General features: G+C 50.6%; 1 protein-coding gene across 3 annotated transcripts in view; it reads left to right on the plus strand.

Annotated features, from left to right (window-relative positions):
* Positions 1 to 704: 704 nt before the first annotated feature.
* Positions 705 to 24,629, plus strand: part of Mlph (melanophilin) — a 46,675-nt gene continuing 22,750 nt past the window's right edge. Inside the window, exons 1-6 of one of the 3 annotated variants that reach the window (XM_076549569.1) lie at positions 749 to 886; positions 7,521 to 7,607; positions 8,317 to 8,450; positions 20,997 to 21,218; positions 21,333 to 21,445; positions 23,879 to 23,982. In XM_076549569.1, coding sequence (XP_076405684.1) covers positions 8,341 to 8,450; positions 20,997 to 21,218; positions 21,333 to 21,445; positions 23,879 to 23,982 — 549 coding nt within the window. In that variant the 5' untranslated portion in view covers positions 749 to 886; positions 7,521 to 7,607; positions 8,317 to 8,340. Of the gene's footprint in view, positions 887 to 7,520; positions 7,608 to 8,316; positions 8,451 to 20,996; positions 21,219 to 21,332; positions 21,446 to 23,878; positions 23,983 to 24,629 lie in introns of all 3 variants that reach the window. The other 2 variants (XM_016007117.3, XM_016007116.3) reach the window with 2 other exon arrangements.

The raw sequence follows: 24,629 nt of genomic DNA on the forward strand, positions 1-24,629 counted from the left end.
AATCCCCTAAGGGCTGAGGAGGGCCGCTGGGCTAGAGAGAAACTGGCTGGCCTTGAAGAGCCTGAAGCCTGCAAAATGCATTGGCTCTCATCCTGATCTGAAGACCTTTCCCATCACCATGTCTCTCTACTCTACTTGCAAAGAGGTGGAGAGCAGCCGACCCGAGACCTACTGGACTTTTTTGAGTAGTTAAAGCCCGTCTCATTTCCTGATGGTTGGACTGCCCATGGAGGGGTTTTCTGGGTCCAGTTGCATCCTGAAATCTGAGGCCCTGGGGGATGCATAACTCTGGCTGGAAACCCTGGGCTCACAGTCTCACTGACTAGTCGGTGACTCTGGGCAGGGTGCTTTTCTGAGCCTCAGTGTCCTTATCTGTGACGCCATCTCCTTGAAGAGTTAGAATGGGTATTCGAGGAGATGCAGCGCTCCCTGAGGACGTGCTCTGCCTGCGGGTCCCTCCTCTGAGGCACCTGGGTGGAGTGGTAGAACTGGCTCTTCCCATCCTCTCCGCCCTCTCGCCCCCAACCATTTTGGGGGACAAGGAGGCTCTGTCCTCCACACTGCACTGGCGCCTCTCAGGAGGTCCCCAGGCTTCGGCTCAGTGACAGGCGTGCCAGAACACCCGGGGATGCACAGCACGGTGATCCCGGAGCTGGGCGGGTCGGGGAGTAGCCATGTGATCTGAGCAGGCGGCAAGCTGGGCAGGTCCTGTGCCACGGCTGCCTGGCTCCCTGCACTCCAATCTGTCTAGCTCAGTGCGCCCTGACCGGACACGGGCCTCGGTGCTCAGTGCTCGGGGTTTCTCTCTCAGGACCTAAGGGCAAGGAGCAGAGCCCAGGCCTCAAGAGCCAAAGCCAGGGGCTGCGAGTTCCCAGGAGCGAGGCTGGTGAGTGCATGGAGAACCTGGGGCTTGCAGGACCCCCGGGAGAGGGAACCCAGCTCAGGGAGGGTGCAGTTCCACCCTCCGGCTTAGGTCCGTGCTGGTGAGGAGAGTGTTCATTCAGCAAACCCCAAACTCTAGGCTGCTTCTGGATGCCTCGATCACAGTGGGCTACATCCTTAGGGAGCCCGTTTGGTGTTAAACAGTTGGTTTTAATCAAAAGCCTCGTTTGAGGTAAAAAGCTGGCGCCCCGGGAGACTTGGACTGGAGCCCAGGGTGAGAGGCTGTTTGGAGAGAGACTTCCTCCTGGCTGCCCAGCTGGTCTTGAACAAGCAAGAGCATGAAAGAGGCACCTGCCCTCCTCCAGATCGCTGATAGCACCAGAGTTAGTGGAATCTTTTTTTTTTCTGGACCATAGGTTCCCTGGGTGAAGATATGGAAAGAAAGGTGGGTGGGCTGTAGGCGTGGCCGTCATCTCCACCACGGTTTCCAAGCCTGTGAGGGAGCTGAGTCTCACAGACCCAGGGAGATTTCACAGAGGGCACACCTGTATCCTACTGACCTGAACTAAAAACGAGGCTCTTGGCTTTCATCTGAAATGGGTTGGCAAGTTTACCTGTCCTGTTTTCTTGCAGTGTGGTTGTTCACGTTTCTTTAGGAGGGCTTTGTGTGATAATGAGGGTTCAAGACTTCGGTAGATGCCCAGGCCATAAATTCTCAGGAAAAGGGATGCGTTGAAAAGATCAGGAGTAGCTGAGCAGAGGGCTGCTGCACCCCTGCTGCATCCCTTCTGGGATGCGTCATTTGACACCCATCCCCCAGTGGACTACTGGGCCTTAGCAATACACAGCTTTCCTGGCCATGAGCACCACCCCTGCCCAAGTCTCCGAGGTGTCACTGTATGGAATCAAGCAGCACCAGGCAGGGGAAGGGGAGACATGCTCTTCCATCTCATCAGCGTCCCATCTCCATACTGGGGACCGCGGCGGCAGGTGCCTCACAGGACTGAGAACCTGGTCCAGGCACATGCACAAGAAGTCGGTGGGTCTTCCTGATTGAAGCTTTGGTGGCTCTGAGAAGCTGCTGAGCACTGAGGGGGGTGGGGTGGGGAGGAAGCTGGGGAGGGGCAAAGAGGTGCGTGTGCCCTGGTCAAGCGTTTAAAGCACCTTTTAGGGCTCACTAGCATGTTCTTTTCAAAAGCAACTTCTGAAAGAAGATCACACATACACACACACACACACACACACACACACACACACACACACACACACACATATGTACCCTGTACCCTACCACCTTGGTGCCTCTTAATTCTAAGCTCCCAGCATCATGCTGGGTTAGAGATGACCAGAGAGGCCATGGAGCCCAGCCGTTCATGGTCGAGACAGGGAGCCTGAGATCTTGAGAAGAGGGACCAGTCTGCAGCAAAGCTGGCCATGACTGAACTGGGGTGGAAGCCCAGTTGCAGGCCCTGCAGCTGTACTTGGTTTAGCTCTTGCCACAGCCTGGACCAGAGGCTGCATGCAGGTCAGAATCTATGGCCATGGGTAAGTAAGGCTCCCAAGAAACTGTTGAGAACAGAGATCGAGCTAGAAGAGATGGCAGGCACCCCGGCTCGTAAGAGCCTTCCCAGGGCTTTACTGGCATCTGGCACTTCTGTGGGGAAGCGAGTAGTGCTTCTGGGTGGCAGAATGCTCATCCTGTTTCTGGAGGCTGGAGTCCCCAGGACCTGCGTGGTGTGAGCCCTGTCCACACACATAACCATACCCAGAAGCTCTGGAGACAGCCCCCAAGGGGTCATAGCTGGCACATCTGCTTACACTTTTATCAACAGGACTTGCCTGGTCCACACAGCTGGTATCCCTGCCCCTGTCGGCTGGTATCTGTTGAGTTGTTCCCCGGTTGTTTGCTCACAGTCACTGATGTGCCAGCTTCTGGGCAGATGGCCCTAGAAGTAGATAAGCCAGGTCTTTGTCTACAAGTTCCCTTTCAATGTGACCGAAACGTTAATTCAAATCTTTAATAGCTAAAGACAACATTCCCTTGAAACTCTGCGGTTGGGTCTGAGTGGTCCCCCTTAGCTTTTATCTCTCTTTCCTGCGGGCCGCTCTTTCTGATGCCTCCCTGTTCCCCAATATAATCATTAAGTAACTAGGGACAGCTGGCATCTGGGTGATTTGAAATAGGATTAAAGCCACCACTGAGCGGTGGAGCAGAGAGAACTTCAGAGTGCTTTGGGGCTCAGGAAGCTCGTGACTGGGTTATCAGCACAGACAAGGAACAGTCAGAGCCCAGAGGCGTCGTCCTGCCTTAACACACACCCATCCCCCGCTGCCTAGCCTGGCACAGGGCAGCCTGGCCCTCCATGGTCTGGCACATTCCCTGCCCCTCACTATTGCAGGTACAGACATAGGAGCAGACTCATTCCTGAGGAGCAAGCCAAGCGGGGATGACAGGGGAGCACTGACTTGCTGGAGGCTGCAGACCAAGGGGCTGTCCTTTCACCCACTTCAAGTGTGCATGTCCTATCCTGGCCTGGGCTGGGCAGTGAAGCTGTCGGCATGCCCTCAAAATGCCACTGACTTAGTTTGTGCAATTTTAAAATACTGGCATCAAACCAATTCTTCATTTGATTTTAATTATTTTCTAGAAATAGTTATTTTAATTAAGCTTTATGCCCCGGCCTTGTATTAATTCACTTACTGGGAAGGTTTTATTGTGGTAGGTAAAGACACATACCATGCTGGGGACTGGCGCTCAGCCTCTAATTGTCCAATGATACACTCAACAAGTGTCGTCCTGTAGTAGTACCACCCTCCGAAGTTTCCATCAGACAGACTCAGAAAATGCTCTCCCTAGAGCCTCCTGTGCTCAAGGACATGGGACTTGATCCAAAAAGGGGCATCAGAGGAAAACTTCATAGGGCTTACGAACCAAAGGTGCCAACGCATTGTTCTTTGCTTAGTGATGGGTGTGTGTGCACGCTTTCCAAACACTGAATTCCACCCTTCCTGGATCTCGTAAGCAGAGCAAAGTGAACTTGGGATCATTCACAGATCCTCCAAGACGTGCTTTGTCAAGACAGATTTCCCAACTCGGTGTGGGGCGCAGATCACTTGCCCTCCACTGCTCCCCCTACATGTCTAGCAAGGCTTCACTGCTGATGGCCAGGCATGCTGTCCTACCACCTGTCTGGACGCTTCTCCTGCCTCATCCTGGCAGCATCCTAAGCAGCAAGTGTTCAGACTCCTCTCAGGCTCAGCCAACTCCCCGGCCCTTTTCCTCCTCCTGGCTTCAGGCATCATTGGCATGTGGCTAAGAAACCAAGTGACTCTCATTATGAAAACCAAGCATCATAGGAAGAGAAACAGCCTCAACCTGGGCTGGAGGGGTGCATGTCATCAGTATGCCATGGTCTCAACCTGGGCTGGAGGGGTGCATGTCATCAGTATGCCGTGGTCTCAACCTGGGCTGGAGGGGTGCATGTCATCAGTACGCCGTGGCCTCTGGATTTGGTACCAACATGTGTCAATATTGTTGTACATCCACTTACTGGCACTGAGCATCCTCTGAGAAAACATAATGACAAATATGTATGAGAATTCCTTGATACAAACTCATTACTTTGTATGCTAACCTGAAAAATTGATTTTTAAAAAAGAATTCAAGCTATGAGGATGAGAAAGAGGTGGCTTCTCCTCTGGCTTTCCCTTCACACTCAGGAGTTAAGTGCCCATGGACTTTGACTTCTGCTTCAGGAGGTGAGGCAGGGGGAGCCCTCAGCTGAGGGTCACGCTGCTCATCTGTTCCAAGAATAGAACTTGAGTGAATACGGGCCGTAAGACACTGCTTTAAAATGATGAGAATTCAGAATGAATGAGCCCCAGTCACCCGTCTACTGAGAACTTCTTGTTCTGTTCTTTAGAAGCCAGACACCACGTGTTCTGAGGGGGGCGCCTGAAGAATGGACTGGCTCCTCGCGGCCCTTTCCAGCCCCCGCCAACCAGGCACCCTCTAAATACATTCCTCAAAATCACCACTGTGCTGGAGATTGGGGATATTGAGGAGTGAGTGAAAAAATACTGAGAAATTATCTTTCACCAATGTGAAGACCCAGAATGTGGGGGGCTATTCTGGTTGGCAGCCACACAGAAAGTTGGGGGATTACTCTGCTTGGCAGTGGTGGACTCTGGGAATTCAGTTTAATAACATCTGCCTTCTTGTCATTAACCTGTTATTGCTCACTTTTCTCCTTGCTGTGGAAAAAATACCTGAACAAAGGCCACTCAAGGAAAGGTTTAGTTTCGTTCACAGTTTGAGGATGGCATGGGGGGAGGGGCATGTCAGTGACAGTGACCGTATCTGTGGCAAGTGTATGAGACAACTGGTCACGTTGCACCCACAGCCAGGAGGCAGAGATGGACGCTCACACTGAGCTCAATTTCTCCTTTTGATTCAGTCCAGGACCCCAGCATGTGGGATGGTGCTGCCCACATTCAGGGTGGGTCTTCCTTCCTCCATTAACCCTCTCTAGAAATGCACCCACAGACACGCCCACAGGTGTGTCTCCTAGGGGATCCCGAATCCAGTCAGGCTGACAATGACCGTCACAGCCTTTTTTGTTGCTAGTTTTGAATTTTTTTCGTGAGACATACATATCTCACTATGTAGCCCAGGCTAACCTCCAGCCAGAGGTCTTCCTGCCTCAGCCAACTGAGTGCTGAGGCTAAAGGCCATAATTAACCTCTGTGTGGTCAAATTAAAGTACTTCTCTGGCACAGAACCAGTTCTTCTCAAATGTTCACACTGACTGCTTCTGACTGGTGGGTCTGAAGGAGGGTGTATCTCAGAATTTGAAAGCTAGGTGGAGACTTCCAGGTGGTTTGCAGGTTCCCCATGAGAGCACTTGAAAATGGGTCAAATCCTTAAGGAAGACTTGCCAGGTTCTCCCAGTGCTATTCAACTCTCAGTCACCCAAAACAGGACTTTCTGGCATCTAAACATGGCCCTCTCAAGGACTATTTGGTTCCTGGAGCCATCTGGACTAAGGGTCACCCATGGGCTTCCCGGCAAGACACTGAGGAGCAAACAGTGAGGAGCATAGAAAGGACCTATGTAACAGAGGCAAACAGAGTTACTGTCCCCGTGGAGCTTAACAGTCACATGACCTCACTGACCACTAGGAAGTATGAAGAAACTTCAGAAGGGTGGAAGTAGGGAGTGACCAGCAAAGGAGTAGAGCCCACCATGTGGTCAGAGACACCCTCTGTTGGCCATGGGTGGAGCTGTGCCATGCACTCAGTGAGGATGCATGAGGGAGGGTCCTCCACTGTCAGTGATGCCTAGACAGTGTCACATTGATATGACCTGTGAGAACCGTGTGGCATCTCTATCCAAAAAGCCAACATGAGCGCATCCCTTCTCTGTTCATCTACACCATCACCATCATTGGCCTGCCTCACACCCACTGCCCACCCCACAGCGGTCCTGTCACAGAGCTTGCAGACTGAATCTGTTAGTCACTACTAAATGAATGACCCACCCACCCACAGTACTGCCACCCACAGGAATCTATGGACTAGCTCGGTTCACTCTAACATGCTCACAGCTGCCTGCGGAGCTGGCCAAAATGCAGCTTCCTGGTCTGCAGGGCTGGGCAGAGCCTGAGAACCTTCATCCTAACCAACTTCTAAAGCAGGCTACCAGTGTGAACCACACTTAGAGTAATATCCCCAGGTTCTGCCGTCTTTCCGTCTGACGTCTGAATCTTTCTCTCTGTGTCCATTAACATTGACGTTAACAAAGATATCAGGTTTGGAGAACTTCAAAATCTGAAGTCTCCATGTGGAATCCATGTGAAGGTACAAATACATAATATCAAAACTCAGGAGGCTGAGGCAGGAGGATTGAGAGTTTCATTCTAGTCTGGGTCACACAGCAAGACTATGCCTTAAGTAAAATTAATTAATTAATTTTATTTTGATTAATTAATTAATTTTATTTTAATTAATTAATTAAAATCTGGTTTGACTTCCACTCCCTTGGGTCATCTAGAAACACAGCACACCAGTGCTCTCACGGGCCTGCTTCTCTGACTGCAAGGGAACCATCCAGAATCCCGGGAGCCCTGGCTGTTGCCATTGTCAGTGACCCTAACACACACTGGGCACAAGAATTCCCACGGGACAGTCCCTCAGCTGACCTCTTCCAGTGAGCAAAGTCTGCAGCCCTAACCACCTTGCCCATTCAGGTGTTCTTCCTTTAGTCTCACTGTGAGCCGTGCGTGAACATTCCTGAAGGAAGCACATTGGGCGTCATACTAGTGTGACATTCCTATGGGGGTCTCTCTGCCATGTGACAACCCTAAGCAAGCAGGCCCCATCCCAGAAGACATATATCTTTCGGATGATGAGGAATCGTCTCACCTTTCCTATGGCGTTTGTTACTTCTTGTTATGAAAAAAGCAACTTAAGGAAGGAAAAATTGATTTTTAGCTCAAAGTTGGAGGACACAGTCCATCAAGTGACTAGTCTGGTGGCAGAAGTATCTGGCAGGTGGTCACATTGAGTCCACAGTCAGCATGAGGACAGAAGTGAATGCTAGTGCTCAGCTCTCTTTCTCCTTTGTCCTTTTTCTTCAGTGAGGGACCCCAGCCCATGGGATGGACTGCCTACACCCAGAGTGGATCTTTCCTCCTCCGCTAAACCTCTTGTAGACAGACCCAGAGGTGTGTCTTCCTGATCATTTTAAATCCAGTCACATTGACAGTGGAGGTTACCCATCATGCCTGCATGGGGAGCCGGTCTCCAAAGCACCCCAGCTCTCGGAGACCAGCATTGTCAGCTCTGAAGGTCGTGGGGAATGGCCCCAGGGACTCAGAGATGGACCAGACTTGACTCAGAGATGGACCAGACTTGACTTGTTTTCCTCTTTTCCAAGCAAATGTAATGGGGAACCATTGGCATGAACCTCACAGTAGGAACAGTGAGGGTGGCTGTCTATGCCCCAGGGGCAAGAACTAATTCCCTTACACATCTTACTTTATTCCTTTAACTGTGCAAAAATTTATTAAATGGCCTTAGCCCCAGACAGATATTCATCCATTTAAAAAAAAAAAAAAAAAAAACCTCAGTGTACATACATCCTGAGGAATCCACGGGTATTTTTTTTTTTTTTTTTTGAGACAGGGTTTCTCTGCATAGCTTTGCGCCTTTCCTGGAGCTCACTTGGTAGCCCAGGCTGGCCTTGAACTCACAGAGATCCACCTGCCTCTGCCTCCCAAGTGCTGGGATTAAAGGCGTGCGCCACCACCGCCTGGCTTTTTTGAGGGGGGGGTGGTTCACGGGTATTTTTATGATCTGCCTCGTACTCTGTGACTTATTTGGTGTCCCTGGGGCCTCCTGGAGTTGATTGGTTGTGATCCTGTGACTTTCCAGGTGTGGCCTGGATGAGGCACAGAGATGGGGAAGAAACTGGACCTCTCCAAGCTCACAGATGAGGAGGCCAAGCATGTATGGGCCGTGCTTCAGCGGGACTTTGACCTCCGGAGAAGAGAAGAAGAAAGGCTTGAGTAAGTGTCTAGCTAAGCCATGGAGTTCAGGTCCTCTGATGTCCCAAGCAGCTGTCACCTCAAGTGTCCTGGGTGGGTATGTGGCCAGAGGTACAGGGTGAGCAGACTAGATGGCAAGCTATGATCTGGGACCTGGCTCCCCTTCCAAGCTTGTGTTTTTCTCATCATGAAAACGAGGCTTTCTGTTCTCTGAAGAGATCCTTTGGGCTTGACTGGGCTTCTTGGTGCTGTCTCATGAGCCACGTGGTCCCGAGGCCCCACCTTGAAAAGAGAAAAAGAGCTAATGGGGCCGTGTGGACAATGTGGTCTGGCTCTGAATCACTTGGACACTGAGATTGAAGAGATTCAGGCAGAGGCTGGCTTCTATCCTGTTCAGTGATGTGGGGGGCACCCTTCTTCCTGGGTGACCCCAGCTTATGTCCCTCATTCTCCCCACCACCTGAGCCAAAATTCACCTCATTGCCTACACCTCCCTTGCCTCCCTTCTGCCTCTGCCCACAAGGAAAGGTTATCAGTCTGCCTGGCAACTATGCATCTTCTCTCTGTGTCTTTTGTGGTCAGCTTATTGAGAAGAGCAGAGGAGACCCGAGCAAAGACTGAACAGAAGCAAAGGAAGGCAACTAAGGGCAGCCTGAAAAATGCAAGGGGTAGGAGCAGACCACACAGGCTCTAGGGATTGTCACATAGATAGAGGTCTTGGCGTTGGGAGACATGGCTCATCTGACCCCAGTGTTTAAAGCCGGGAGGAAAGAGTGTTGTAGGAGCTTCCTTCTTAGATAGAGCCCAGAGAAGTGGCGATCAGGCAATGAAGAGCCTCTGGGTCCCAAAACAGAGTCTAGGACCAGTTGACAAAGACAAGCCCAGTTCAAGGCCGGCACACAGTAAGAGGCTCCAGTATTATGGGAAGGGGCCGATCAGCTCCATCTCTCGGAGTCGTCTCCACTCTCCCTCCTGCCTTGCCCTGCCTGTCACCCCGGGGTCCTGATCGTGAATCAGCCTCATCTTGAGCCAGTTCCTTCACCAACACCCCTGCTTGGCTTGGGGCAAAGCCCGCCCCCAGCACAGGCCTGATGCACACAACAGCCTGGACCCACTTTCCAAGCAACGGACACCCAAAGCTCCATGAGTTCCCTTTCTGCCCAAGCGCAGGACTGGTACTTTGCCCATCTCCAGAGCAACCTGGTGGTGGCCAGCCTTTGTTTTAAATGAATGGAAACTTAGACCCTCATCCACACTGACATGCAAGGGAGGGAGATTTCATATTGCAGCGAGCAAAGCACAGGGTGCCAGGCAGGCACTACCTTCCCAGGGACTTGGGAGAGGGCAGGCCCCGCCTCCATCCCAAGTTTAGTGAAATCCAGAGAGTTTCTGGATCACTCCCTTCTAACATCTGGCTCTCCTTATTCCACGCTCCTTTGGTCATTTCTCCCTGTGAAGAAAAAACACCTCCCCCCAGGGTTTTGTTTTTTTGGTCCCCCCCCCCCCTTAAGCACTATTAAGTACTTCTAAGCACTCTTGGATAGGAAGCATCTTGAGAGGACCTCCCCAGCTGGTGAGCTAGCCACAGTCAGGGTACCTGCCCTTTGCACAGAATGAGCCAGCAGGGGTTGATGTAGCTGCCCCAGGATGCTGTGTCTCGCAGCAGCCGAGGGACTAGGGGATGGGTTTATTAAAAGTCCAATGCCTATCAGGTGGGGAGAGGCTGTGCACAGCACTCACATCATAGAGGACGGGCCTGGCATCTGCAAAGGGACGGCGATGGAAAGTCAGCCGCAAAATCACTGAGGCTTGAGTGGCCCACTGGCTTTCACTGTGCAAACAGTTCATTATAGCTGGCCGCACACCCGGGGGACAGTCGTGCAGCAGAGAGTTGACAGGAGGATTTCGCATGGTTCTTCTGGAGGGTGTTGTTCGGTCACGTGTTCGCTGTCCTGGGAAGTCTACTGCTACAGGGTAGCCCTGCTTCTCCCTGTGACTAGCCTGTTTGCCAGTCCAACCTGACCCCAGGAAGTAGCAGGGTGCAGGGCCTAGGTCCGGGTCCGGAGGCAGGTTGTGGGGAGCACCGTGAGGTCACAACAGGAGGATTAGGCTCTGCTCACACTGGGCGGGGCTGACTCTTTGAAAAGGCAAGATTGAAACAGGCACAAAATCAAAACCAGGTTCTTGGTGGCAAAACTGGTTCCGCAAAGTGAGCTAAGATAAGAGTCCCAATCCTTCTTATGTCCCCTCATTCTCTCCAGCAGTGCCTGTCATGAAGCAGCTGTGGCCAAAATCCGTCTTGCAATTCACAGGCGCAGCATACCTGTGATATAACCTGTGATGCCCCATGACACTCGCTACTGGTCGGTGCTTGGGTGTAGCAGAGGTCGCCCTTCAGGGTAGAGGGACCCATGAGTAGTGTTCTTCCCGGCTTGTTCATGGGATAAAATACCCATCGGGTCTCCCTCACTGGCTGGTGTCAGGTGCTTTTGTGAGCAACCTGTCAATCACTCGAAGAACAAATTCATCCTGCACTGTTTAAATTTCTGCATACCAGAGTGTGTTTGCAAACCTCACCCTGATGCCTTCCACTGATGAAGAAGAAAGAAAATACAGCCTGATGAAGTCACCATATTGACCTCCCAAAGGCAGGTGACAGAAGCCACCACCCACATGTGGCTATTTGAATTTACAGAAGTTAAACAAGTAAAATGTTAAGTCCTAGGTCTCCCTAGACACTTTTCAAGTGTCCCCAAGCCACGAGCAAATGTTGTGGCTGCCGTTGTTCCAGCCCCCAAAATGGCAACTTTTAACAATGAGCTTCATGATGGATTTCTTGGCATCCATTAAAAATAACTGTAAAAATAAACTGACACCTGACGTGGGCAGCTGACAAGGCACTGTTGAGCAGAAAAAGCAGGTTATGGAAGTGTAGTTTTATCTTTAAATATATTAGATATAATAATGGCAGTCTTAGCACTCCCAGAGCCCTTTCTTGGGAGCTTGTGTGTGTTGATATCTAGCCTCTTCCTTTTCTGGCTCCTTTGCTGGTGATGTCTAGACTTGTCATATACTCACCTTTGGAGGGTTCAGTGCCCTGAGTTCGACCCTTCTCTTTCTTCTGTACGTATTCATTCCCCTATGATCATGTCCAGCCTTAAGGGGTTTGGTTTATTGTTTTGTTTGGAGGAAGGGTGTTGTTTCGCACTGCTGAGGACTGGATCCAGGGCCTTACTCAGGCTACTCTACCATTGAAATACGTACCTAGCTATGCCCAAGGTCAAATGGCATGGCCCAACCTGCAGAGGGGGGAAAATTGTCCAGACTGTTTCCCAGTATGGCAGCCATTCACCCACTTCCATGGCTATGAGTATTTGACAGGACTATTTTGTTTGATTTTATTCTATACTTCTTAAATTTGTATGAATATGAGTGTTTCATATGGATATGTGTATGTGTACCACCTGTGTGCAGTACCTATGGAGACCAGAAGAGGGCATTAGATCCCCTGGAACTGGAGTTGCAGACAGTTGTGAGCTGCCATGTGGGTGCTGGGAACTGAACCTGGGTCCTCTGCAAGTGCTCCTAATCACCAAGCCATTTCTCCAGCCCATTTTATTTTATTTGGAACTTAAGTAGCACCTATGGCCAGTGGTCAGTGGGTGTCACAGTAGGCCTGCACAGCAAGCCAAGACCCTTCTAAATTGTTGATTCAGTGAACCCCTGTTTAGCCCTCAGATTGGACATCTGGTCAACAACTCATGGTTTGTCTCCACCAAGATCTATCCCCATCTTAGTTACTAAAGTCAAGCTCCCAGGAGTCACGTTTGTTCGTCTCCCTTCTCACTCATGTACCCACAAGCCCTTTAGAATACGGGTGCAACATCCGTTTACCGCCTTCAATGCTAGTCCCAAGTCAGGCCACACCAACCGAGGGAGACTCCTGCCCCCTCAGTCCTCCTTCTACCGCTGCCCTCTTGTCCATCCCCCCACAGACCCCAGTGTCATGGCTTAAAAACTGGACCCCAAGTCATGTCACACTCCTATTCTCTAAAGAACATTCCATCATGCTTAAGGAAGCAGCTGCCTGCTCACTGTGACTCGTACTCCCCTCCCCCCCTCTCACCCACCCACCCACCGTGAGGTCCCACAGCCTCACGGGACAGCAGCTGAGTGGCTGGCTGTTGGCCTCTTCTGTCCTCACTGCACAAGCTTGCTGGGTGTCACCAGTGTCTGTCACGGTTACTAGTGGGCTCTGCAGCCAGCAGGGTCACACAATGACACTTGAGCTCCGCCTGTGTGACCCCACTTCACCCCCAGGCGACCCTGTGATGTGGCTGCTGTTGTTCTGATTTGTGAAGGGGAAGGCTGGGAAGGAGACAGGCTCCCCAGATGTGAAGAACGCCCCGTGAGCGCTCGTGAGGAACGCCAGCGGGGGACAAGTAGCTGTGGTGCTTTATAGATGATCCTCATCCCTTTTCCTCCAGCTAGAATAACTCCCAGCAATGTCGTGTAAATGTATTAGGGTCCAACCTGGTCGGCTTCTCTGCCTACCTTCAAATAAGGTATTTGGTGACTAGTTTTCTCCTTCTTCCTCCTCCTCTTCCTCCTCCTCTTCCTCTCCTGCACCCTCTGTTCCTCTTTCCCCTTCTCTTACCTCTGATGGGGATCTCACTATGTAGGTCAGGCTGGCCTCAAACTCAGGATCCTCTTGCCTCAGCCTCCTCAATGCTGGGTTTATAGGAGTATGATACCATGCCCAGCTCTTTTCAGTCATGTTTAATCTATTAGCTACACACATATATACATATCACACACACACACACACACACACACACACACACACACACACACACACACATATACACACAGGCACACTAACATATACACACATATACCACACACCATACACACACACACACACACACACACACACACACACACACACACACACACACACACACACACACACTGCTCTCTCTTTCCTTTGAAGCTTGTCATAGAAGGAGCTGACTGCTTAATTCTGTGTCCTTCCACACTCTGGGGTTTCCTTGCTATGTCCCGCTGACCTTTGGATCAAGGTTCCTTCCTCTTGTTTCCCTGAGTTGAGAGAGAATTCCAGAGAAGTGTTTCTTATCTTCCATGCATCCCATATTCACATGTGTCACCTGGGACTTTTAAAAGCTTTAAGTACAGAAAATATAATCACGTGTTTTTATTTTTATGCTGTATAAACACAGTATTGCCAAAGCAAACCTTAGAGGGAACACCCAGTTACCCTCCACATGTTAGCCCCTCCCTCCTGGGACACCCCCATCCTGGACCTCAGTGGCCTGGTTCTGTGTACAGAGAAAGAAAATTGAGAGCCCGTGCCTTGGTCTTGCCTCATGCCCGAATATTTAGAGTCCTCTCAACATCTCTCCCTCCATGTGTAAGGGTCCGATGCTCAGCTGAGGCTGTGGTGGAAATCACTGATGGTCCTAACCCAGGAAGAGCAGCCAGCCAGCTGATGAACTGCCAGCCTCTGTGACTCATGTCCTTAAGAAGGGAGTAACTGGAGTGTGCTTAAATGCCACATCCTGACCAAAGGACACAGCCCACTAATCAAATATTAGACCTGCTAACCTTCCCAAATGCAAATAGGTGGTAGTGTGGAGTTTTGATCTCTGCAAATACACAGGAATTCCTGAGATAATCCGTGAAAGACCTGTGGCACACACCAGCTCATTTAAAAATCGGCAGAACGAACTGGAGAGACAGCTGAGTGGTTAGGAGCACTTGTTGCTCTTCTAGAGGAACTGGGTTCGATTCCCAGCACCCACATAGTGGCTTACAACCATCTGTAACTCCAGTTCCGGGGGATCCAATGCCCTCTTTTGGCCTCCATGGGCACCAAGCATGCATAATGGTACACAGACACACACAGAGGTAAAACATCCACACACACAAAATAAAACTAAAATTAAAAACCAGGAGACAAATAAGAAGACTGAAGTCACCCTTAGCTGGTTCGTCATCCCTGAAGACAAGCAGATCCAGGGCTGCAAAGAACAATGGCTGAAACCGGAAGTGAGCTGCCTGTGCCGGGGCTGGAGGGTAGCACTGGTGTGGGATGGCCGGTGGGATTCTCCTCTGCTGCTTTGCTCCTGTCTCCTGCACTCACGCATCACCCCCTGCATCATCCCCAGTGTTTTCCTTACCACCTTGACTGTTCCCTTCCCAGAGCCTTCAGGAAGGCTGCCACGCTCATTCCCACACATTCCTGACCCTGGATCCTACCTCCTACCTTCAGGTCTCTGCTTCCACCCCTTACCCTTTCATTTCCCGTGCATCCGGCAGCAGTCTCTGATGGTCACCCTGCTTTGGGTTACCTCTTCATTCATGGAGGCTGGAGTAAGGGGCGTGTCTTCACGCAGCTCACAGAAGTGGTAAGGAGTCTGTGTTTTGCTCTTTCAGACTCAGTTACATTTAGCTGGGAGTCCCCTCTGACCCTTCTAATGTGCAGATCCAGCTCCTTTTCTGATTCTTTTCTCTGGTTGGGAGGGTTTTGTGTGTATGTCCTTGTGACCTTGTGGTCACCGTCACAGTGTGCAAAGGAAAGGCTGGTCTCATGCTTCTCGTCCAATCTTAGTCCCAAGCCCTCAACTCCTTAACCAGAAAACTGAATTCTGGTGGCTGCTGGTCTCCCAGCCTCTTGCATGACCTCCTCTCCTGGCATCATCTTCTCCTCACGAGTCTCCTTCCCTAGCTTGGGCCAGACCAACAATGGGGACTCTACGGAGGTTTGGGTCACGTGTCCTTCACAGTAACACAGGCCACGAGACCTAGACCCCATACACTGTCCACTGGCTTCTGTGCCGGTGGTCCTGGCTGGATGTGGGGTTGTAAATAGTGTCTGCCATGAAGATCCCTACCATGAAGATCTCACACCAGCCCTACATCTTTGCTAGTCGGTACCCTGGCTGCTCAGTACCTCACATTGGTCTGATGGGAATGCTCTGAGGACCACAGGGATACCAGATACCAGAGCCCATCCCCCTGACGTCTGGACACAAGTACTAGTGTCTCCCCTCTCCTTGTACTGTTGGGCCTGCAGCCACGGCCCCAGCAAGGCAGATCCTCGGTGTGGTGCAGGGGAGCCCCCACACCCTCCCTTAGGTTACTCTTGGCATCCTTCCCTCTTCTTGCCTGGGCTCTACCCAACACAAGCCCTAGGTCTGACTCTCCTCGGTCACCCCATCCCCTGTCTGAGAAGCTGCTCTTCCCTCATTCCCATCTTCTCCCCAGGGACACTGGGCCTTCCTAAGAGCAGGCTCTCCCTCCCCTCCCCTCCCCTCCCCTACCCTCCCCTCTCCTCCCTCCCCTCTCCTCCCTCCCCTCCCCTCCCCTACCCTCCCCTCCCTCCCCTCCCTGCCCTCCAGCCCTGACTTTTATTGCCCACACTGCAAAGACACCCAGGATCCACATCCTGCTCATACTCCATCATCTCCACTCCCAGCCTCCGCTCTGCAGCTGAAGCCTTGTTCTCTGTGCTTTGCCTTCATCCTCCTCCCCTCAGCCCTCGCTTCGCTCAGCATTCTGGGAGAGAGAGCGCACCTCAAAAATCAGCTGTCACTCAATCTCTGGCATGGGGATCCCTTTCCATGCTTACATTACTGAGAGCCCCAGAGTTATTTTTATGAGCCTCATATCATAACACTTGGCATACTAGAGCACAAAACTGGTTTTTGGAAATGTTTGTTTATTTAAAAAATAATAGCTAGGCGTAGTGGCATGCACCTTTAATCCCAGAATTCCAGTGGCAGAGACAGGTGAATCCCTATGAGTCCAGGGCCAACCTGGTCTACATAGTGAGTTCCAGAACTACATAGTGAAAACTTGTCTCAAAAATTAATAATTAATAGCAATAAACCACTTACATTCTAACACATTTATAATTTTTAATAACTACTTTTCCAAAACAAACCCCTGAGTGAGAATGGTGTTGGTCTACAGATTTGAAAATTGATCCAATGCCGGCTATAACTGAAGGTAAAGGCGGCCTCATCTTGCCTCTGTACACTGGGCACCATGGTAGGGTGTTTGGGGAGACACAGAAGACAATCCAGTCATGTGTATATCAGTGTCTACAAAATGGAAGAGTAGGTTTTTGTTTTTATTCTCTCTCTGTATGTCTCTCTGTCTCTGCTCTACCTCTGTGTGTGTGTTTGTGTGTGTGTGTGTGTGTGTGTGTGTGTGTAAGGTCTTTTTATGTAATCTAGGATGATCTCCAGCCACAGAGAACTGGGATTGCTGGTGTATGCCACTACATCCGGTTGGAGAAGTTGACTTGCTTTTGGGGTGATTTATTTATTTATTTATTTATTTATTTATTTATTTAATTTGGTAATTCTGGGCATTAAGTTTGGCCACTCCTTATAGTTTCTTGAGGGTTGGTTGTGATGTGGGCTCTCAAACCTTATTGATGAGCTTTTCATTCTGACATCCAGTCTGTCTTCCCCTTGGAAAGAGTAGTTGTTTTCCTGGAAGAAGGCATAAATGATTCATAAAGACTTTTTCCATCAATCCAACATCCTCAAATTGTACAAATATTAAAAATGCCCCAAGTTTGTAACAGGTGGACATGAAAACCAAAGATGACATGGCAGCCATCAAGTGGCTCAGCTCTGCTAGATCTTTGTCAATTAGCTGTGCTGGCTTTGTGACTTCTGCCATTCCATTCAGATATGACTGTGCACTTCCAACTGTAATTGTTTAAACTTAGCCTTTGGAAAACATGGCTCCCCTGAGTTGTTCAGATCTCCAAATGGTACCATGTCCATTTGACAGAAGGAAACTGAGTCACACTGCCCTACTATTCTTAGAAATGTAAAAGCTAGAAACTGTCACTCTTGTGGGGAGGACAAGAGCTTTCTAAAGTTCTTCTTTGTGTTTGAAACTTTCATTTTTCTTGTGGTCAATAATCAGTCTTTCTCTTGAAGTTGCTAGTTTGTGTTGTTCATTTTGGGGAAAATATCTGGTCCCAGACACTTCTCCCCAGATGATCGATGCTCCAGCTTAGGTGATATGCCTGACAGCAGACACATGTCTCCCGATCCCCCAGCATAGCCTTGCTTCTCTCCTCCCATTCTCCAGCTAGAACCTGAAATGGGAACAGTGCATTCCCCCAAATTTCCAGCTCCCTCCCCAGGCCCAGACCCTCTTCACATTCTGTCTGCACCTCTTTCCTGCTGGGCTGGCCCCAGGATTCTATTTCCCATTGGGAGGGAGATGGAGGAGGGGTGGCCCATAGCTTCCCTGGTAGGTGCAGATAGGCAATAGCAGAAGTGGAGGAGGCTGGCCCTTCCCAGCTGGCTCCAGAGGTCCTGTGGCTCTGTTTAAAGCAAGGCGCCTTGTGGGCATGGCTTTATCCTCACTGTGCTGTGGAGCAATATCAGTATTGCTCCAAGTTTCTGGCCACTCCTTGCCCTTTTTTTCTTGGCTTTCAGAGTGTGACCACAAGTCTTGAGTGTAACAACAACTCTAGCTTGGGTTAACTTGACATAAAACTAGCCAGCACAATTGACCCCTTGTCAACTTGACAAACACGACACTGTTAAGCTATAACCTTTCCTTTCTTGTTCTTCCCCAAGATCAAGCATTAATAATTTCAACATTACAATAAAACATTCCAAATTTTAAAAGTCCCACAGTCTTTAAAAATTCAAACACTTAAAAAAAAATCAGTCTCTTTAACATAGCCAATCCCTTTCAAGATCCAGTCTTTTAAAGGTCTCTCAACCATGGGCTCCTGTAAAATCAAAAATATTTCCTTACTTTTTGAAGAAAGAACCAAGATACAGTCACAATCTGAACAAAGTAAAACCAAGTCCAAAAAGTATAAATAGCTCAATCCCAATTTTGGGATTCATTCATGATCTTCTGGGCTCCTCCACTGGGCCTGGGTCGCTTCTCCAGCTCTGCCTCTACAGCACCCACAGCTTGCCTTCGAGGCTCTGGCTGGCTCCACTGCTGCTGCTCATGGTGTTTGTCCCATGGCATTGGCATTTCCAAAATGCTAGGGACTCTGCCGCCACTGGGCTGCACTGTCACCAATAGCCTCCCCTGGGCTCTTCATGATTCCAAGCCTCAGTTTCTCTGCATGACGCCTTTGACCCTGGGCCTTCAACTGCTACTGAGGCTGCACCTTCACCAGTGACTTCTCATGACCTCTGACAGTGCCAAGCCCCAGCTGCTCTCACGACCCCTTCATGCCTTCAAAACCAGTACTGCCTGGACCACTCTTGCACTGCCAAGTTCATCTGCCAGTGCAAGGTAAAACCTTGGCTGCCTCTGAAAACAGCTTTTGTGTGCTGACTCTCGGGAAACACTTCCCAGAAGATTTCACCTCAACGATGCTAGTCTCTTCTTAAATCACTGCTAATTTACCAGTTCCAGCTAATTGGCATCAAGTATCCCAGCAAAGCAACGGTTCCACTTTAATAGTTTTGGTGTCTTGTTAATCCCAGTTCATTCCTAAGCCTCAGCTAACCAGAACTACATAGTCTTAATTCAAAAAACTAATGCCCCACCCCCAGAGTCTTTAAACTTCCTTCTGAAACTCCACAAGCCAGGCCTCCATCTTTTGCATTTCCCTCACCAGTCTTACCTTCCAAGTGCCTACAGAACAGCTCACTGAGCTCTCAAGACTCAATGTCTTGTCTAGTCCAAAGTTCCAGTGCCCTTCCACAACTCTCCCCAAAACATGATCAGGTCTATCACAGCAATGCATTACCCCACTCCTGGTACCAACTTGTCTTTGTTAGGGTTAGTACTGCTGTGATGAAACATCATGACCAAAGAAACTTGGGGAGGAAAGAGTTTACATTTCCACAGCACTGTTCATGATCGAAGGAAGTCAGGACTGGAACTCAAGCAGGGCAGGATCCTTGATGCAGGAGCTGATGCAGAAACCATGGAGGGGTGCTGCTTACTGGCTTGCTCCCCGTGGCTTTCTCAACCTGCTTCCTTGTAGAACCCAGGACCACCAGCCCAGGGATAGCATCACCCACAATGGGCTGGACCCTCCCCTATCGATCACTAATTAAGAAAATGCCTTACAGCCGGATCTTATGAAGGCATTTTCCTAAGTAAGGTTTCCTCCTTTCAGATAACTCAAGCATGTGTCAAGTTGACATAAAATTAGCCAGCACAAGCAGCCAGTCACTCTTGTTCAGAAATGATGTATTCCAATGTCTGAAGTGGCGGATGGAGCCGAGCCTGTAGACACTGTGTCTCTTGCCATAGGTCCATACCCGAGACACAGTTGAGCGTATAGACTAGGTACAGGAAAAGAGTAACAGCACAGCTAAAAATAGAATAACGATTATAAAAACACATAACAAGACTATAAAATTAAATACAAAAAAAAATCAGCAATCAGTAAGTAGGCTAATGAACTCAACAGAGATCTCTCAGAAGAACTATGAACACACTAGATACTTGCAAAGGGTGATCAGCATCACCTGGTGGGCAGGGAGTAGCGGGGAGAAGACACTTGAGAACAGAGTATGACACATGTGTGAAGATGCCATGATGAAGCCCAGTGCTTTGTAGTCTAATTTAAAATGTTTAAAATCTCTCTCTCTCTCTCTCTCTCTCTCTCTCTCTCTCTCTCTCTCTCTCTCTCTCTCTCTCTCTCTCTCCCTTCTTCCACTTCAAGCCAAATTTAACCTCCCAGCACCCCTCACCACCACCCCACACACACACTGGGGTGTCCCCACAGAAACTGAAAACTTGAAAGTCCTCAGGAGACAGTGGACCCAGTGTCTCGCTAATTTTTCTCAGTAAGGACAGATTACCATTATCCCACCTAAAACTAAAAATATTATGTCTGGCAGGTAGTCCATGAAACTCAGAACAGAAGGGGTGCATTCATTAGGATCTGGGGTACATCTTCCAGTCCACTGCAGCTGGTTCCACTTGGCAGGCTTGCCAGGAAGCTGTGTTATTTTAAACCGGATGGTCTCGAAGAACAAGTTTCTCTCCTGGGACTTCCGGGTGGGTGCAGGGTGATTCCTGTCTGGAGACTCTCCAAGCCAAGCACCTTGGTCAGGCTCTGCAGGAACAATCCTGGGCCTCAGCTTGGGGCTTGCTGGAAGACACCCAAAACCACTTGTTGAGGAAATGTCACCTGGCCTTGCCTCGGGATTCTCTGATCCACAAGAGAGGGCATAATGTACAATCATAATGCCACAGCAACGCTTAAAGGGCAGTGCCATTTCTGTGAAAATCATAGGTTTCGACTCTAGCCTACCAAAATTGTATATGATTAAGCCCAACCTATTCATCCCCTCCAGAAAGAAGGCAAGCAGGCGCTCTGCTGATGGTCAGGATGCCCAAGAGTGCCCTCCATCCGTCTGGGCCACTGCCTTCTGCATATGAAAGTGCCCTGTGTGTGTGTGTATGTGTGTGTGTGTGTGTGTGTGTGTGTGTGTGTGTGTGTGTCTATGCACACACTGTGTGCACTCACACACCTGATATAGAAGCCGGTGTCTGATGTATTTCTTGTTCCTGCATTTTCCCCAGGGAACTGAAGGGCAAGATACAGAAGGAGAGCTCGAAGAGAGAGCTGCTGTCGGACACAGCCCACCTGAATGAGACCCACTGTGCCCGCTGCCTGCAGCCCTACCGGCTCCTGGTGAACAGCAGACGGCAGTGCCGAGAGTGTGGCCTCTTCGTCTGCAAAAGCTGCAGCCACGTCCACCCAGAAGAGCAGGGCTGGCTCTGTGACCCCTGCCACTTGGCCAGGTGAGCCTGGAGGCAGAGCGTCCCTCGTGGTGTCTGAGGCTGGTGTGTCCCTTTGGTGGGTCTGGCCGGGGAAGGGGGAGACACTGCCTCAGGCCTGCACTCATCTCCCGGCAGAGTCGTGAAGATTGGCTCGCTGGAGTGGTACTACCAGCACGTGAGAGCACGGTTCAAGCGCTTCGGGAGTGCCAAAGTGATCCGGTCCCTCTGTGGGCGGCTGCAGGGCGGAGGTAAGGCGGCGGCGGCGAGGACTTGGCCTGGGCATGTGCCAGGCATGCTTTGATGGTGATGAACCATTAAGAGCGTGGTTGGCTGGCTTCTGTGTGAGACAGACTTCTGGAGCCTTCAGTCATGTTCCAGCCTCCTGGGGTTTCCAGCTTGCTGCAAACATCCCCAATATTTGAAGTCATTGTTTTATGTGAATCTTATCTTTCTAAAATTTTACACCCTGTTGAGGACTCAGTTTACACCATGGTGTTGAGGACTCGGCTTAGCCATCTTGCCAGCTGTGGAAATTAAGGCTTCCTGCCTGCAATAACCTGCCACGCTCCCAGGAGGTGGCGCTGTGGGACAACAAAATACAACATAGAGGCACGTCCTTGCGAGGAGTCCCAGCAAGTCAGCTGAGGCAGATCTCAGATCTCTGCCCAGGGATCCCAAAGCTTCATTCTCCCCTGCTGGGCTCCTGTAAACAGAGCAGGGCAAGACGCAGTCAGGAGAGGGCGCTTTCTTCTATTTTATTCTTTTTAAAAGATTTTTTTTTAAATTTTATGTACATTGCTGTTTTGCCTGTATGTACGTCTGTGCAGGTGCGGGGGGGTCCCCTGGAACTGGAGCTACAGACAGTTGTGAGCTGCCACGTGGGTGCTGAGAATCGAACCCAGGTCCTCTAGAAGAGCAGTCAGTCCTCTTAACCACTGAGGCCCCTCTCTAGCCCCCAGTATTTTTTAAAACTAATCGTGTGATCGTGTGTGTGTGTGTGTGTGTGTGTGTGTGTGTGTGTGTGTGTGTCCATGGATGTTAAAGAAGCTCGTCCAAACACCTGGAACTAGAGTTACAGGTGCTTGTGGACCCCACAGCACCACCCAGTGTGGGTGTTGGGAACTGAACCCAGATCCTCTGCATGAACAGTATGATGACCCCAACCTACTGGAGGGGACTTCTTAAAAGAAAAAAAACCAACTGAAGGAGCAAAGTCACCGTTCTGAGAGCTGACCCAGCCCGGCCACGGTGTCATTGCAGACCTCCCCAGTGAGGCCTGTTTCCAGGCTGTGCCTTCCATGGGCTCCTCATGAGCAGCCTCAGTGTGAGAAAGGGAAGGACAATCACTGTTGCTAGGTACCCAGGCATCCCCCTCCTTCCCAAAGCCCCGTGTTTGCGTGCAGGTTTTCCTGGCAGACAGCGGGATTTACTCGCTCTCCACAGTGAGGCCTCAGCTGTCTTCCTTTTCGTTTTCTTCTCCCGGTCAAGTGAGGTCAGGCCACCCCTGATCTGTGGCAGGACCGTGGGAAACCCTTTGGACTTGTGTAGCATGATTGACCCGACAGGTGATTAGTGTAGCTGGGACCTGTGTCCTCAGTGTAGAGAGAAGTCAGAAGCCGTACCTAAAAGGATCCTGAAGGCTGGAGGGGGGTGCTTGGCTTTTGATGTCACCCCAAGAAGTCAGCTGATACCTCTACAGCCTGCATGCTTGCTTCTGCTGGCATAGACCCCTCCCCCTCTGCCGCCCTGCAAAGGCGTCTCTGCCCACCACGCTCCCTGCAGGCTCAGGTTCAGACTGAGCAGGCATGTCTGGTAGAGGGAAGGAGAAAAATCAAGTTGTGAGCCTCCCGGGCCCATGACCCCGGAGCCCAGCAGTACAAGGCAGGAAGCTGGTCCCTCCAGCATTTCCCAGGTGGTTGTTCATAGGCAGCAGAGCCACAGGCAGGATGAGGGATGAAAGTGTTTGTAAACTGAACAGGGTCACTGTGAATTAGGACACACCCTGAGGAACCAGAGCCATCTGAGACCTGGCTCACTTTAGAACAGTCCATTGCGGTGAAAATGCCAAAGTGACAGTATACAGGGTTCCTGGATGGATGGATGGATGGATGGATGGATGGATGGATGGGTATATGGCAGTGAACAGGTGCTTGGCTGGGTGGATGGGTAGGTGGATATATAAACAGAAGAAAAAAAGGAGAGAGGGAGGGTGTCTTAGTTACTTTTCTATTGCTGTGAAGACACCATCTTATAGAAGACTTTATTTGGGACTTGTAATTTCAGAGGCTTTGAGCCTATAACCATCATGGTGGAAACCATGACAGCAGGCAGGCAGGCAGGCAGGTATGGCGCTAGAGCAGTAGCTGAGAACTCACATCTGGAGACACAACCATGAGGCAGAGAGGGGGTAACTAGGAATGGCACTTGTCTTTTGAAAGCTCAAAGCCCACCCCCAGTGACACACCTCCTCCATCGAGGCCACGCCTCCTAATCCTTCCCAAACAGTTCCACCCACTAGAGACCAAGTATTCAAATATATGAGCTTATGGGGGCTGTTCTCACTCACACCATCACAGCTGGGCAGTCGGCAGGTGAGTGGAAGGATGAATCGAGACACAGTTAAGTGGTCTCCCTCCCTGTCCAGCCCTCCAAGGGTGGAGCCATGCACCTGTGTATTGCAGGTGGATCTGAGACAAGCTTGGGGGAAGGCAGTGGAGACAGTGAACAGACGGATGAGGATGGAGACCTGGATGTGGAGGCCCAGGCACAGCCCCTTAACAGCAAAGTAAGTCCTCCCCTGGCACTGTCTCTCTCCCCAAACCCCATACCTCTCCTGCCCGTCCTCATGCCTCTCAGCTCCCTTATACCTCCTCCTAGCCAGCCCATAGCTCAGGGACCTGCGTTTCTCCCCTACTCCCACCCCAGACCCACCTAGGAACCTCTGTGCCCTCAATGGCTCCTCATCCCCAGCATGGGACTCCCTCCCTCCTGAGCCCCTCCCTTCTTAAGCCCCTCCCTCCTGAGGCCCCTCCTTCCTGAAGCCCCTCCCTCCTGAAGCCCCTCCCTCCTGAGCACCTCCCTCCTGAGTGCCTCCCTTCTTAAGCCCCTCCCTCCCGAGCCCCTCCCTCCTGAAGCCCCTCCCTCCTGAGGCCCTCCCTCCTGAAGCCCCTCCCTCCTGAGGCCCTCCCTCCCAAGCATGGGAACCCAGTGTTCACTTCAGAACTGCCAAACTCCAAGGTACAGATGGACAAATCCCACTGCCAGGCCTGGCCTGACTAACTGGAGTTCTGGGGCACCCAGGTGCTGTGACAGAGAGTATGCAGGAAGACAGGCCTGTGTCCAGATAGCTCAAGGGACCCACGTGAGAGTGGGACTTGTCTTTATAAGAGGTTGTTTCTCTTCTCCTGTATCTTTTCAATCACTTTTGGTGGT

Source organism: Peromyscus maniculatus, chromosome 13 (genome assembly GCF_049852395.1).
Source record: "Peromyscus maniculatus bairdii isolate BWxNUB_F1_BW_parent chromosome 13, HU_Pman_BW_mat_3.1, whole genome shotgun sequence".
Classification (NCBI taxonomy): domain Eukaryota; kingdom Metazoa; phylum Chordata; class Mammalia; order Rodentia; family Cricetidae; genus Peromyscus; species Peromyscus maniculatus.